The 17,421-nt window shown below is 32.9% G+C and overlaps 1 protein-coding gene across 1 annotated transcript; it reads left to right on the top strand.

The window, feature by feature from the left end:
- The first annotated feature begins 3,067 nt into the window (after window positions 1-3,067).
- Window positions 3,068-9,748, top strand: LOC140431163 (uncharacterized). Its single transcript, XM_072519075.1, has 2 exons — window positions 3,068-4,097; window positions 9,257-9,748. The coding sequence occupies exons 1-2, from the start codon at window positions 3,324-3,326 to the stop codon at window positions 9,683-9,685; spliced, it is 1,203 nt and encodes a 400-aa protein (XP_072375176.1). The 5' UTR covers window positions 3,068-3,323; the 3' UTR covers window positions 9,686-9,748.
- The last annotated feature ends 7,673 nt before the right edge of the window (window positions 9,749-17,421 follow it).

Genomic DNA, 17,421 nt, shown 5'->3' with positions numbered 1-17,421 from the left:
AAACAGCAAACAAACTGTACAATTTATATGGGTTCCTGCACACATTTCAATCCAAGGGAATAAAGAAGCAGTCCGCATTGCAAGAAACAGTGAACCGCGAAGTGCTAAATGACTTAAAATATTTTTTTTAAGTAAAGGTTGAAATTTTGTGGCAAAACCAGTGTGACAGTTCAACTTCAAAACTTCGCAAAGTGAAAACATACGTAAAACCGTGGAAAGATCAAATTTTCAACAGAGCTCATTAGGTCGTTATTACTCGACCTCGACTAGAACATACCCGACTTACACATGGGCATATAATCGGCCACACTAATCCTACCTTATGTGACAATTGTAATGTTCCACTCAGTATAAACATGTCCTTGTAGAATATCAAGATACCAGTAACAAAGACAGACCAACCACATCATCGGATTAACAAGTGAAAATTAAATCTAAAGATTAATTGTAATTTATAACAGTTTTTGGTCTACTTACCTGTTCGAATTTCCATCTTTACTCGTCCATTTTCCCAACGCGCCTTACATACATTTTTTGTACCAATGCATTATGTGTATAAGAATGATTTGGAAAAGTATTGTTGAACAAGTTGGCTACTTAACTATAAGATCTTTTTCTATCGGATAGCCCCTCATCATTAAAACAGTAATTCGCTCTTTTTCATTAAAAACTACCTTACTATTTGTAGAGCTTTTAAAAACACATAAAACAACTGCCAGCTTTAGTAGTCAGTACAATTTATTTTACAAAACTTTTTAATAAGCGTCAAGCTATTGTTAGTTTTATCGTTGATTGAATAACCCAAATTTGGGTTATTCAATCAACAGTTTTATGAATTAATAACATAATCACAGCATTTCATATTTACTGAATAACTTCAAAACTATTTGGTACTGAGAAATTTTATTTACTTAATACCTTCGTTACTAGATAAAATAACAAATGTTATATATGGTTGAACTCGTATTGAATTCATCATCATCATCATCTTGGTGCTACAGCCCTTAGAGGGTCTCGACCTTCTCAAGCTTTCTACGCCATTCTATTCTGTCCCTCGCTTGCATTTTCCAGTTTTCCGATCTTCTCGGCATCTTGTGTTACCCCGTCCATCCACCTTAGCTTTGGTCTACCCCGTCTTCTCATTCCTACGGGTTGCGCTGTTAGAATCTTTTTTATCATGTTTGACTCAGGGGCCCGGGCTACATGTCCTGCCCACTGCAGGCGGTTTCGCTTAATTATAGTGGTAATATCTTTACCACCAAACGTAGGCTTGTAGATATTCTGCAGTTCAAAGTTATATCTACGCCTCCATACTCCGTTCTCACAGACCGCTCCGAATATCTTGCGTAGTACCTTTCTTTCAAAAATGGATAGAGCGGATTCATCTGTTTTCGTTAGCGTCCATGCCTCTGATCCATATGTGAGAACGGGGACTATCAGTGTTCTATACAGCCTTATACGAGTTTTTTGAGACAGACGTTTGTTAGCTAAGTACTTTGATAGACCATGATAACACCTGTTTGCAATTATTATTCGCCTTTTTATTTCCTCAGATGTGTTATTATTGGGGTTAACCGATGTCCCTAGATATATGAACTCTTTGACTGCTTCGAAGTTTTGGTCATTGATGATTAAATTTGTGTCAACATTTCCAGCTCTTGTGTTTGTGTTAGTCGCCATGAATTTGGTTTTATTTTGATTTATCTGTAACCCCATTCGTTCTGCTGCTGCTACTAGCTCGGTTAGGATTTCCGCAGTTCTCGCCCTAGTTCTTGTTATAATGTCCACGTCGTCTGCATATGCTAAAATCTTAACTGATCTATTAAATATTGTTCCCCTGCTATCTAAATTAGCGCCTCGTACAACTTTTTCTAAGGCGTCATTAAAAAGCTGACACGCCAGCGCATCTCCCTGCCTTAACCCCCTATGTATTTGAAATGGGGTTGACGAGTCGTTTTGAATTTAAACTGCTGATAGCATCTTCGCCATTGTCACTTTTATCAAACATATGAGTTTTTTTTGGAATTCCCAACTCATTCATAGCGTTGTAAAGACTTGGTCTTAAGACACTGTCATATGCCGCTTTAAAATCGACAAAAATATGATACATATCTATGTTAAACTCTTGCGCTTTTTCGAGGATCTGTCGTAGTGTAAAGATCTGGTTAATGGTTAAACGTCCACCCTGAATCCCGCCTGATAATCTCCTAGAAACATTTCAGTATAAGGCTTTAATCTCTCGTGCAAAATATTTGACAATATCTTGTATGCTGTATTTAGGAGAGTAATTCCGCGGTAATTATTGCATTCCAGTTGGTTTCCCTTTTTGTGTAACGGGCAAATTAAGCCTAAGCTCCATTCTTCAGGCATTTGCTCCTCAGACCAAATTCTACAAACAATTTCTCGCATCACCTTGGTGAGCTGCTCTCCACCGTGCTTAAATAACTCTGCTGGGATGCCATCGCTACCTGGGGACCTATGGTTCCTTAGATGTTCTATAGATATTTTCACTTCATCTACCGAGGGGGGTTCCACGAGTTCCTCATTTCGATATTCCAGCTCTATATTGTTAGTAGGTTCCCCTTCCAGCAACTCTCGAAAGTGCTCTACCCATCGTAAAAGGATATCCTCTTTGTTGGTAAGTAAGTTTCCTTCCTTTGTTCGTAAGAACTCGTATTGAAGTAAAGATTACAATAATAATATAATATACAAAGTACTGTATTTAAAAAAAAACCAAAGCAACTAATGAATTTAGAAAAATGGTAAATATAACAACATTGTAAGTATCAAATTTGTAATCTCAATATTGCAGGTTAGGCGTATCCTGATTTGTGTACAATTCGGAATATCCATTTAAGAGATAATTACGCGTTTCCAGACTTTTGGTCCACTCTGTATAAGACAATTAATCTCATCTGAATATCTACTACATTTAAGTACCTACTTGTACCATCTTATCAGTTTCACGGAGTAAAATACAATATGATAATAGATAATAATTATTCATATCATATCAACATAAAAATATCCCACTACTTGCCTGAGTATAATACGGTATTTTTGTCTATAAGTTTATCAGTATTATTAAAGCAGTGAGCAGTTATTAAAATACTATTTACTTATAATTAGTGAAGATTACGCCATACAGTAAAATACACAAAGAAACAGCGAATTAAATCAGGTGACAGGCCGAACTGTGTTGATAAAAATAAATAATCAAACTTCATTTCAGCCTTGAGCTAGACGCTCTCAGTTCGATTATATAATTGCGTTTAATTCAAACACAGTTTAGTTATACACGTCTGTTTTTATTGTGTACTACGATGACTCTGCTTTCGGAGGATATTTGTGAATTAATTCAACAATGTTTTAAAGAAAAAATCGAAAATTTTAATATTAAATTAAACGAAGGAAACAAAAAAGGTGAGGGGTATATTGGAGAAATTATTTTTGCTTCTCTGGAAAATAAACTAAACGGCAAAGAAGAACATTTGGTTATAAAAAAAGTATTTAATAGTGAAATAGAAAAGACGCGTGAGTTTTTGTCATCGTCATATTTAAACGAAATATTCTTTTACAATGATTTGTGGCCTAAATTAAAGAAATTCCAGAATACGTTTCCGGAAGTTACACCTGTGGATGTCGCAGCAAAATGTTACGGAACGTCTAGTGTGAGGGGAAGCGAAAAAGTGATTTTGGAAAATTTAAAGTTCAAAGGTTATGAAATACACCCTAAACGGACGCCGTTAAGCAAGGAATTATTTGAAGATATATTTGCTTTATATGGAAAATACCACGCAACGTCTTTTGCATTCAAACATTATCATCCAGAAGAATTTCATGAATTGGCATCGAATTTAAAAAATAATTGGTGTGGTTTTCAAGAAACCGAACTCTGCATTACAGCTATTAAACACAGTTTTGGGGGTGTCAAAATGATTCTGGAGTTTACTAAAGAAGAAGATATTTTAAGAAAAATGGCACCTTATATTGAAAATGGTAGAAAGATTTATTCTGACAGTCTTAATTATGAAGGTCCAAATTCAGTTATAATACATGGTGATTGCTGGAGCAATAATATGATGTTTAAGTACAATGTAAGTATTATATACCTAATGAATAAATATTTTTAGTTGCAGAATACCGATTGTTTTAGATTATAACGTTAATTTTTCTTTCTTCAAATTGAATACATTTGCTCTGTTTAATATTGTTTCTTAGTGGCATATCGTTTTTTGTTTTCAAACATATTTTTTGTAACAAACCGAAAATCTAAAATAATTTATTTTTTGACGCTTCGAGTTCTAGACCAAACAAAAGTCCTAAAGTCTATTTTTAGATACATATCAACCTTACCTAATACTTCATTATGAATGAAAACTCCTCTAATCATGGGCGGCGTCAGGATTATTTTCAGGGAAGAGCATCTATATCTATACAGTGTGTCCGTAAAGTATGGAATAAATTTCCTAAATGAAAAGCCTTTTTAAAAAACTCTAAAACACGTCGATTTTTAAATTTAATGTTCTACATTTTACAATAAAATTTTATTATACCATATACATTACAGTGATGACGTCATCGGCTCTTTTTTTAAATGTAACACCCTGTATTTTAGGACATTTTTAGATCGATAAAAATGAGCTGATTTCAATAAAGTGTAATACTTGGGTCTAATGGATATAATTTGAAAGATATGCGCTTAGAAAATAAATTATTTATTATCAATTGTAAAAAAGTAGCCTACTTCTAGTTTTTGGTAAACTGTATTATTTTTAGTAACGTTCAATAACAATTAAGTAGTACAATAATTGTATTAATTCGTGAATTATCTGTAATATTGCTTAGCATTAATTTTAAGTAGAAATGAATTTGAGTGTAAACAAATAATTGAAATGCTCATGATGATTGGGTATAGAGACAAATCGCGAACTCAGATGAAAGTGTGTAATTTATTTAATGATAAATATTCAGAAAAACCCATCACGCAGTCAACAGTAAGTAAGATTGAAAAGAAATTTCGAGAAACTTGTACGGTTGAAAATGTACGCAAATCAGGTCGTCCCTCTGTAAATTATGTTACAACATTAGATATTCTACTTGCTTTTAAAGAAGATGCGCACACTTCTGTTCGTAAGGTTAGTAGTAATCTCGATGTTTGCAAAACAACGGTACACAAAGTACGTAAAAGTAAGTACAGTAAGTAAAATTCACAGTTGTACAGGAATTAAACGAGGATGTTCCAGATAAAAGAATACAATTTTGGGAAATAATGATGGATAACAGCCACCGAAACCCTCTCTTGGTTCAAAATATTATTTTTTCTGATGAGGCTACTTTCAAATTAAATGACGAGGTCAACCGTCAGAATTGTAGATACTGGGCAAAAGAAATCTCCAACTGGATGCGGGAACATCATACACAAGACTCGCAAAAGGTAAACGTATGGGCTGGCATTGTAAGAAATAAAATCATTGGACCCTACTATTTCGAAGGTAATTTAAACGGGCCAGCATACCTTTAGTTGTTAAGTGGGTATCTCGTACCTACTTTAGTTAATTTATTCCCCCGTACAATTAATCTTAAAGGTTTTGATAAAAGTTTATGGTTTCAACAGGATGGTGCGCCTCCGCATTATGCTTTAGATGTTCGAGGGTACTTAACGACATTTTTCCGAACAGGTGGATTGGAAGACGTGGACATATTAAATGGCCAGCGATGTCGCCAGACCTCAATCCTTTGGATTATTTTATGTGTGGTCATTTAAAGAATATTGTTTATAAAACGAAACCTGCAAATATTGGAGACCTAAAAACAAGAATTCGTAAAGAAATAAACAATATTTCTCAAGAAAGCGTAAACAAGGTTTTACAAGAATTTGTACAACGTTTGGGTTACTGTCAGATACAACAAGGGCTACAGTTCGAACATTTAAGATTAAGTCATGTATTAATTACTGGATTACTTTCAAGTTATTTATTATAATTTATTTATAATTTATTAATATTATAAATCAATAAAAATTAAATTTTTAAGCGCATAACTTTCAAATTACATCCGTTAGACCCCCAGTATTATACTTCTTTGGAATCAGCTCATTTTTATCGATCTAAAAATGTCCTAAAATACAGGGTGTTACATTTAAAAAAAAGAACTGATGACGTCATCACTGTAATGTGTATCACCTTGTATAATGAAATTTTATTGTAAAATGTAGAACATTAATATTAAAAATCGACGTGTTTTAGATTTTCTTAAAAAGACTTTTCGTTTAGGAAATATCGAATTTATTCCATACTTTACGGACACACTGTATATACTACATACTATTAACCAATACAAAATATAGTGTACAGTTATGTACTTTTTTCCGGACAGAGGGTGCAATTACACCCCCTTGCACTTCGCTGCCAGCACTCATCCCACTAATAGTCATTTTCTCTCGTATATAATTATTCTATAATTTGCTCTAATGTTCTAAGATACATAATATACACTTCATCAGGATGTGGTACGAAAGTTATTAAACTATAATTCTCAAAAGTCCGTTGGTTTGTCATTGGTGTTGTTTGCCTTGTTTAACCACTTTTATAAGGGAATTTTTTGTTTTTAATTCAAATTATAACAATATCTTTGTGTTGTCAAGGTGTTGATGTTTGCAAATATTAATAAACTGTCCTATTCGAGATTATTTTCAAACGTCAAGTTTAATGTACGCCATCGCATTTGAATCAATATAAAATCAATTTTATTATTTGTGCAATCTCTATCTTGACTAATACCATTATCAATTCTTGTCACAGAAATATCCTACCTTAGCATCTTCCTTAGTGTTCATTGGTCTGCCTCCTCCATTTCATCTATTGTATTTAATCAGTTCTCTTACTTTATTAAAAATTGCAACTGTTGTTTATGTGCGTTGCTTTGATCCAAACTGATTTTTTGGATATTTTAATTTCTTTATGTGTAACAATTATTATTTTCTTTATGTTATAGATAAGTTCTATTTCAAAATGCTACTAATTTATGTATTACTCTATATTTCTTCCTTGGTTGACCCACATTTACAATAATCATCTCCTAATATGACATAAGTGCCATAGAAAGCTTATATTTTATTCCCACCTGCAGCGAATAACGGAGCATACTTATATACACAATTTTCTAAACAATTACAAATTTAGCTGAACTCTCCGTAACTGATTTTTGCAATTAGCAGTAACCAACAAAGCAAGGCTTTCCCTTTGGATATGTCCATGAATATGAGGAAAAGCATGGGGTATGAAACCAAAACAGATATACTGGCTACATATATAATTGTAATCAGACCTATAATTATATAGACGTATAGTGCACTAGTATGGTGATCTGAATGCCAAAAAAAGGGCACTAAAGAGAAGTTGAATAAACTTACACGACAAGCATGCTTAATCATGACAGGGGCAATGTCGATTACCCCGGCCCAAGAACCTCCATAGATGTTATATTTGACCTTAAATCTGTATGCCATTTCCAGGAACGGACTAATGAAAGTCGAATAAAATGAATCTCATAATGTCAATCAATATTAAGTCAAAGCTAAGGTAATGTTTAATATGGAGATGAATCTGAATATGAATCTAATAAGGAGATGTACCTGTAGAAACTAATAACGAGGAACAGCAGGGACAGATCGATAAAAATTATATCGGATTGCAAGGCGACATTAAAAGTACCGGAATTAAATGGGATTAACACTAAATTAATTTAAAACTGTCTTTAACATTCATAGGCCCAGAACCTTTTGTTGGAATAGCAGCAAGCACAGCCAAGAAGACAATATCGGACTGGCTGAAACAGATGAATTGTAACCACCAGTACGAACAGACAGGTCTCAAACAGTCAAAGGCTTTTATACATGAACTTTTGGAAAAGAGATCTACGAATTATCAAAAATCTCCTTACAGGACAATGTCGCCCCAACAGACCCACAAATAAATTCTTACTTACAGAAAGTTCCAATTGCAGATTCTTTCAGGTTGATGTCAAGAAGGCGAAACACGTTCTGTGTAACTGCCTAGGGTTAAATAGGATAAGGCTCAATACATTTAAGCAATATCAGCTCGAGCACGACTACTTCGTAGAAGTGTCATCTAAAGTCATAATAGAATTTGTTAAAAAGGTTGGGCTGAAAAGACAAATTCAAGCTAGAGATGAACCACAACAGGCATCTTAGGTTGAGTGGAAGAATGATTAAATGCCGACTCATATTAAACCTTACCTAACCAGCAGTTTTGTTTTAAGTCGACTCTACTATGTTAAAGATATTGTCATTACCTTTTTGTGCACAGTGGGCATAGGAGCATAAACTTTAACTTTAAAAAGAAAATTTAATCTATAGTCAAGGATCTATAGTCTATTTAAATCAATATCTGAATAAAATCTTTAGAAGAATATTCTGAAATAGTTATGATTCAATAATGGCATAGACGTTAAATGATGTCTTTAGTTGACCATCAGGTGTTTCCATCCATTCTTTAAATAAATCAGATTCTGTGTATCATCCATTATTACGCACTATGCCCGATTGATGGTTTCTTCAAATGGTCTGTAATCTTGTTTGTAGTTTTAACCAGTCTTCACTCTACTCAGAGCTTCTTCAATATACAAACTGAAACCACCACGGCAAAGAATCATAACCTACAAAAATATTTTTGGCACATAATTAAAGAAAAATAGTTATAATCATACAGCAATTGATAATTCATTACAATGCGAAAATTCATTACGTGGATAGTCAAATGGTCTTTCATACATAAATTTAAATTGTTTAGTTATAGACAAAACCTGAGAACAAATAAAAAATTTATAGCTGATAAAATTAGTAGTGCTTAAGTCTAATTCGCAAAACCAATAGAACAAAACTGAACAGAGGCTTCTACGAACCTAAAAAGTAAATCTCGTCACAAATGACTATCTTACTGTCTTTATAAGAAAAGAAGTACACAGTGAAACAGTAGAAAGTGCAAGCAGTAGTACCAATAAAATAAATTATACGTTAAAAGTAGCCCTGCTTATCAATAGTATTCTGAACGAACTAATGATTTCGGAAGACCTTTCTTCGATAGCGAGTTAGGTGAACCCCAAATTCAAAGCTTCTTACTGAAGGCTATTGTTTAATAATGCTAAGAAACTATATTAATCAAAATATATCTTATGATTATTTTATTTCTCTTTTTTTATTTTATTTATTTAATTACCATTTTTTCCATTTCAGGATAAAAAACAACTCGAAGATATAAAACTAATAGATTTCCAAATGTCAAGCGCATCGACTCCTGTATTTGATCTTACATATACATTTTACTCCGGGGCGGGTCCGGAGGAACTTAAAAATTGGGAACATTTTTTAAAAGTTTATCACAACAGCCTCAAATTATCGCTACAGCAGTATAACCTCGATGTTGATAAAATTTATCCATATGAAACCCTTAAAGCAGAATGGAAAGAGTATATTCAGTTTAGTTTTATTATGGGCATTTTGATTTGGGGTGCAAAGTTTGTTGAGGAGGACGAAATAATTGACTTGGATGTTACGGAAAATAAGGAGGAACGAACAAGCTTGAAAGCAAAAGAACAATATGCTTTTCATGTCTTAGCTTTAATTGAACATTTTTATTTAAATAACTTTTTCATTGAAAGTTGAGATTTTTTAATATGTTATATATTTTTATATTCAGAAAATAAAGACAAAGATTATTCTTCTACAGTGAGCGTTTTTTCTTTTTCTTTTGCGATCGGATAATGCTTATTAAATATTAACCAACATAAAATACATATAAGTGTACTGTAAATAGTTAAACGAACCAAAAAATAGCAAAATTTAAAAAAAAACAAGCAAAATTTAAAATATTCCATTTAATGCCAAGAACTTAACTCTTAATTAACTTAATTAAGCTCTTAATATAATTTAGAAGGAGAAGATAATTTTAATAAGTTTTACTAGATATTATAAAGGCTATGACATACACAAATTCAAAAACTGGACAAATTATCGAAAACTTTAGAGAATTTCAAATACCATTGACAGCATGTTTTGTATTCTTCTTCTTCTTGTTATTGTAGGACATGGTTCTGTTTATTCTATCATCCCAGAACTTGTAATGTTAATGTCCAACTGCTGTACTACCTTTTCGGGGGTGTTCCTAGAGGTCTTTTTGTATATGGATTTATGTTTTTTGCTTATTTCGCGGTAACTTTCTGCGTCCATTTAGTCGACATTATCTTAAATATCCTTAAGTTCAGTTTCACTTAATGTATCCTCATTCCGTATTAAATCTTAAAAAAATTTTCCCTATGGTTGTTAATACTGTCATTTCCGTAGTTCTCATTAATATTTTGTAAGAGATGTTTCAGCTCTTGTTTCCACTTCAGATGTTAGTACTGATCTAGCACATGCTTTATGTGACCAAATTTTGCTGTCTATGCGTATATATTTGTTCTTCCATATGGTATTTCTCAAGTACTCTAATATTCTTGCGGCTTTTTGACTTGTTTTTTCACTTCCTTGCAGCATATCTATGACACGCTACATTGATTCGTAGTAGTTGAAATTTATGAATTGTTTTATTATGTGTTCATTATTCATTATTTTACTTCTAATGGGGCTATTAGCTATAACCACTGAGTAGCTCTCAACAATGTGTATTAAAATGTTGTTTAACTTATGTGCTGTTTTGTTGAATCTGTAAAGCAGGCGCTGGAAGTCATCTTTATTGTCTGCCGTGATAAATACATCATCGGTACAGCAGAGGATACATAAATCTCAGTTTACCATTTTGTAGCCAATTTTGGTTTTATTTACGCTTTTTTATTCTACTATGTTTCGTAGACTATAAAAAAGTATGTACAAGTATATATCCTTAATAAATAATAATTATGGGAGCACCTTTACACCTAGTTACAGTATACGAATACGTGAATGAGATATTTATGCAATTTTAAAACAGAAAGAATAGTTAGAAAGCGGTGCGTTCTATCACCCGACCATTTTAATATCAATACTGTCTGTTTTTCGACGTTCCTCCAGAAAGTGTTCGCTCTTTCATTTCTTTCCCGATATTTGTATTTCTCCATATTGCTTCATTCAGACAACCTGCAGCTCTGTTTGCTCTATTCACTTTATCTTTCACTTTTGTTTCGAGCTTTTCGTAGCCAGATATTGTGATGAGAAGAATTTACATCTTGGTAAATTTGCTAGTATAATCATACATTTTGTCCTCTTTGGGGAAATTAACATTAAATTTTCTGGCGATTATATTAGATTGGTGCACCAATCGTTGTAAATAATTTTTACTTTTAGAAAGTAGTATTACGTGGTCTACATAGCAGATTATTTTAAGTTGTTTTTCTCCTATTTGGTATTCCTTTTAGTTCTTACTTTTTTTATTATTTCATCCATAATCAGGTTAAATAGTTGAGGACTAAACGAATCTGCCTGTCTGATTCCATTACCAAGTTCAATAGGATCAGTTAGCTCTTCTTCTACTTTTACTTTTCTGTACCTCAGAGCTAAACTGTATTACTATTATATATTACTGTATTTGTTATTTTTATAGGTCTCTAATTTTTTGAAAAAACATGGAGTTAATACTGTTTAGCATGAAAACAATTACAAAATTACAACTTACAAGCAAGAACACTTTTTTTATTTAATTAAATGAAATAAACAAGTCATATCTATAAAACAAAATGGGTAAACAAAATTAACAAAAACGAAACTCAAAGTATCATGAGTGTTGTGCACTTAAAATTGTTTTGGAAAAATTTTTTAAATCTTCGTCTACTTTAAGTGTGATAAATATTTATAAAAATTATGAAATTCACTTGGCATCCAGGTGATCAAACTTTGCAGATGTGTGTATTTTTTTGTAGATATTTCCTTGGGTTATCACGAATCACAGGCAGGACCACAGGAAACACAACATGCCTAGTATTTCTGTTAAGATTAACAGATTGGAATGTTTTCGAATTAAAATTAGTTTTGAATAAAACTAATCCTAAATTATCGTTGCGTATTTGCAATTGGACCACATCTGACACGCGAAAGTCTGTATTTTGCTGAGTTTTTTTCCTTAAATAATAAAAGGTGCAGTAATCTCTCTTACATTTTCATTTATAGCTTTAGTCCACCTCAAAAAGCCCGAAGCCATTTCGTTTGCTCTACGTTTAGACTTTGATTCCTCTCACATCATGCAAGACGTAACATTACCTGAAGTGTCTGAAATCGTATAATTGTGTTCATAACTTGAGCTTATAAAAACTCTGCTGGTTACTTAGAACAGGCGTTGGCAGACATTTCTGTAAATCCTGTGTCAATAATTTTATTGTTCCACCACTTGTTGCTGCTCTTTCCTTATCAAGTCTTTTTAATTCATAACTGTTACTAGCCTCCAAAAGATGTTGTTGATAAGCTTATTCAATATATTCTTTTTCTTCTACCGTCTGAATTTTGGCCAAATTTAATCTGCATGGAAGTTTAAATGAAAGATTAAATTCTGTGTTAAATATTTCGGAATACAGCTAAAGTTTAGCAATGTTTTCTTCGGATGTATTGCTTTCCATTAACTCAGATCTGTATATCTCATACATTTTTTTAATATTTAGTTCACAACCAAGATATTTTTTCTGAGAACGCTTTCTAGAATAATGCGATTATATAGTTGGGAACTTGCTAATATGATCCCTAATGCCTTGTTTGATGAATTCGAGAATTTTATTGACAGGCTCACGTTTACCCCTTTGATTTGTATTAACTACTCCATATTCCTTTTTCTTCGCAAGAGCTGTTGTAACGAATACATATTTTTATAAAAGTATAGGGGAGTACCATTAGGACCACAACTCAATGTATTATTTTAATGAGAAACACCATCTAAAATTTCCTGTAATGTAAAATTTGTGAACGGAATATCAACAGGCTATCTCATATTACTTACAAATTTCAATGGATCATTTACGTGATTACTTCATGAAGACAAAAAGTATTCAGTTAATAGTTTGGCAATGCTATAGTTAGTAACCTAACATATTCTTAAAAGCCACCACATTAAAAAGCCCAAAATTGTTTTTTTTTAATTACAAAAGTACATTACACATTTAATTACAAAAGTACATTGACTACATTATCATGAACCACAAAAGCTCCATCAAAGTGAAAGACATCAGAGTGAAAAGAGGGGCAGAGTGTGGAACAGATCACAAACTTGTGGTGGCATGGATGGAATTCCCCTATATCTGGACAAAACAAAAACATACATCGATTGTTACAACGGGAACGACGATAAACGAAAAGGGGCTAAAATTACATCTATTGCAGGAAGAATCAATAAAAGATTTATACAAAAGAAGACTAGACCAAAAACTAAAAGAATTCAGATATGACACGTTAGATGAAATGCATGATCACATAAAAACCTGCCTGATTTCAGCGGCCTTAGAAGCTCTTGGAGAAGACGACCAAAGGAACACCCATCAGAATATCAAATTAAGGGAAGACACATTGAAATGTATAAAAGAAAAGAAAAAACTACACATAAAATACCTAAACACCAAAAAACAGGAAGACTTAGACCTATATAGAGCGAAAAACAGAGAGGTAAAGAAAAGAGTAACAAATGAAAAGAACGAACGATGGGAACAAGCATGCACAGAGATAGAACGACATATCGGAGGAACGAGAAATTCAGAATCATGGCGAATATTAAAATCACTTCAACGAAATAAGACAGAGAAAACCCAGATCGGCAAAATTAGTGAAAACGAGTGGCAAGAATACTACGTAGAACTACTTACAGAAAACCGTCCCCAATTTCAGGAAGAGAATATAGAACATGCAGGAAATGGGGCATACGACCAGATAGAAATAAGCCTGGCAGAAGTTAAGAGAGCAATCAAGACATTGAAGAACAAAAAAGCCAAAGGATCCGGAGGAATACCAAACGAACTAATTAAAAACGGAACGGAAAAGTTATTTCGCATGCTACATAGAATGTTCGAAAGAGGACTAAATGGAGAAGAAATACCTGCGGAATGGACACAAGCATACATCACATCCATACATAAGAAAGGAAACAGGAAAAAATGTGAAAACTATAGAGGAATTAGTATAATATCGTCGGTAGGTAGACTTTACGGGAAAATTATTAAAGAAAAACTAGAAACTGAAATAATAGGAAAAATTGGAGAAGACCAAGCAGGGTTCACAGTAGGAAAATCATGCCTAGATCATACGTACACATTAGAACAACTGATAGAGAAGAAAATGGCAAAAGGTAGACCGGTCCATCTGGCCTTTGTTGATCTAAAGAAAGCATATGACTCAATACCTAGAGTCAAATTATGGGAAGCAATGAATGATCTCGGAATCCTACAAACACTAATAAAAGCAGTTAAAGCACTATACAAAGAAAACAAAGTAGCTATTAAATGTGGAAATAAAGCCCACAATCCATTTAAGACGACAAAAGGACTTCTACAAGGCTGTGCTACGTCCCCTACTCTGTTTAAAATATTCTTGGAAAAGACACTCAAACCATGGAGGAGAAAGTGCGAAGGAATGGGCATACCAGTAAGAGACGAATACCTATACACCTTAAGTTTTGCCGACGATCAAGTAGTCATCGCACAAGATGAAGAAGATCTCAGCTTTATGCTCAGAAAACTAGAAGAAGAATATAAAAACAACGGAATGCAAATAAACTTAGAGAAAACCGAATACCTAACAACAGAAAACAAGGATATGAGAAACCTAGAGATAGACGAGGGAAGACAAATAAATGGAACAGATAAATTCAAGTATTTAGGAACCATAATATCGAACCAGGGAACAACAGAAGAAGATATAAACAACAGACTGAGACAAACAAGAAACTGTATAAGACAACTAAACTCAGTGTTGTGGGATAAGAACATTACGATAAAGACAAAAAAGAGAATATATAACACCCTGACAAGAAGTATCCTGACTTATGGGTCCGAAAACTGGACAATAAACAAGAGAAATAGAGGTAGAATAAGAGCAGTAGAAATGGAGTTCCTGAGAAGAAGCTGTAGACTTACAAAAGAGACAGAATTGAAAACGCAGAGATTAAGCGGAGAATGGGAGTGCAATCAGACATAATCGACTATATAGAGGAGAAGAGACTATCCTGGTACGGCCACGTCAGAAGAGCGGACAGAGGACGCTGGATAAACAAAATCACAGAATGGAGCCCGATTGGAAGAAGAAAGAGAGGAAGACCCCGAAGGTCATTCAGAGATGAAATCGACGAGGCTATGGAGAAAAGAACCCTGCGAGATGGAGACTGGAATGACAGGGAAAATTGGAGAAAACGGTTGAGTGAAGGAAGACAGTGAAAACTGTGGAAATCCTTAGTAGTAGTAGTACAAAAGTATTTAAGATCTAATTGAACACACTCATTAACCCAAAACAAATACATACCTCTCAGAATATTTTTTATAAATAAATTTACACCGTGCATTTAAATTTGAAAAAATATTTATATACCATCTACAGATCTATATTTTTCATATGCTTTTTTGGATTAAATATCTCTTTATAAATTAGGAATACCGTAGGTACTTGAAATACTATTCCTTTGGATCTTGTTTTCTGCTATAAAACAACTTTTGTTTATACTGATTTGTTAAAAGGTTTCAACTGAGTTATATACATTACTTACAATAAAAAAATTCAAGAACAGAAAATTAAAATAATTAGAAGCTAAAAAGCTAAGACCAACATTTTATTTTGAAATTTAAAATAGTATTCCTCAAATATTATAATGTTTAACTGGGTCTGTTATCTTTATATCTTTAATAAATAGCAAATAATAGCAAATAAGAAGCAGCAAATTAAAAGATTTGATAATAACTATAAATAGAATATGCAGAGTGAGTTTCAAGTATGGAACGCCTCAATTATTTACAGTCTACTAAGAGTCTGATGAAATTGAAATGCGGACGATATTATTACGATATTTACACTGTTGTCAGAATGTACGTTTTTCTGGAAATATAATGCACTTGTTGTATTTCAAAAGTATTTCAGAAGGTATACTCGTATTTTTTGGCTTTTTGTAGTCCTTAAGAAATACTGATTGTTATTCATGTCATGTTCCCTATACCCTAGATGCCATAATTTCGAAATTATTGCTACATTGCATAATCTTTGCCGAATTTAAAATAATTCATTTACAGCTTTCATTGTTACAGTAACAACTTAGACATTTCAATACATTAGTATTGTTGGTGTTTTTTTTAATAAAAGTCACAATGGATCTTATACATTAAAAAAAGAATTAAGATTTTAATGATAATCAGGATATGGTGATATGCGTAGAGGTCAACAAGAGATATGTAATATCTTTAATATTATATACCCTTTCCGAAATCCCATAACAATATCTACTGTCAGAAAATTGCTAAAAAAGTTTAATGAAACTGATTCAGTAAAAGATTTATTTAAATCAGAGCGCAGTAGGACTGCATCATCTGAAAACAACTCTTTAAATGTTTGGTCCTGTTAGAAGCCGATCCACACTTGACTACTAGACAAACATCCAGGAAACTTGAAATTTCTCAAACATCCGTAATAAAAATTTTACTTGAAAATTTATACCATTCATACAAAATACGGTTAGTTCAAGAGTTGTCAGATGATGATTTCGATAGACATGAAGAGTTTGCATACATAATGATGGAAAAATGTTACAATCAAAACAATCCAACTTTTTAAGTAATGTTATTTTTCGCAATGAGACTACTTTTTAATTAATGTCGATACTGGTTACTTAGCAATCCCCTTTGGATGCGTGGATACCACACGCAGTATCCAGAAAACCTAATGTATAAGCTGGATTAGTAGGCGACGAAATAAGCGACTTTTAAATTAAGGGAAACTTAAATGGTCCGCGTGCTTACATTCTACAAAGTTTGTATTTACAAAGAACTTTATGGCGTAGGAGGTAATAATCACATTTTACCAAGGCATTTCTAGCCATTGCTACTCCTATCTTCACTTTCCGGTTACAGTCCCACTTGCTGTTTTATGTAGCTCCTCTGTATTTATATCTTTCTATCCGTTCAACAGCTGTATTACTTCTATTTTTCATATAGAATTGTCTGCCGATTACCATATATTTGGTTTTTGCTAAGTTGACTGCCTAGACTCTCTTTTCACCCTTAAGATTCCTAACAAAATTTAATTGTTTGGGAAAAATTGTAAAAGTTTTATTTAAAAATCCTTTAAAAAAGGTATATAACTAAAAAAAACCTTTTTGAACTACATCACAAAAGTCCATCATCAGTGTATTACCAGGTGTACATGAGTAAAGCAACTAATGTACACGTCAATGTACTTTAAGTCTTGTACACCTGGTA

Source organism: Diabrotica undecimpunctata, unplaced genomic scaffold (assembly GCF_040954645.1).
Source record: "Diabrotica undecimpunctata isolate CICGRU unplaced genomic scaffold, icDiaUnde3 ctg00000310.1, whole genome shotgun sequence".
Classification (NCBI taxonomy): domain Eukaryota; kingdom Metazoa; phylum Arthropoda; class Insecta; order Coleoptera; family Chrysomelidae; genus Diabrotica; species Diabrotica undecimpunctata.
Note: the sequence above shows the minus strand (reverse complement) of the source record. Positions and strands in the feature narration are given on the sequence as shown.

Bases quoted from the DNA above. Each gene is read 5' to 3' on its own strand.
- LOC140431163 (XM_072519075.1), top strand. From the start codon at position 3,324: ATGACTCTGCTTTCGGAGGATATTTGTGAATTAATTCAACAATGTTTT. The intron at 4,098-9,256 runs GTAAGTATTATA...TTTCCATTTCAG, and splicing joins ATATGATGTTTAAGTACAAT to GATAAAAAACAACTCGAAGA.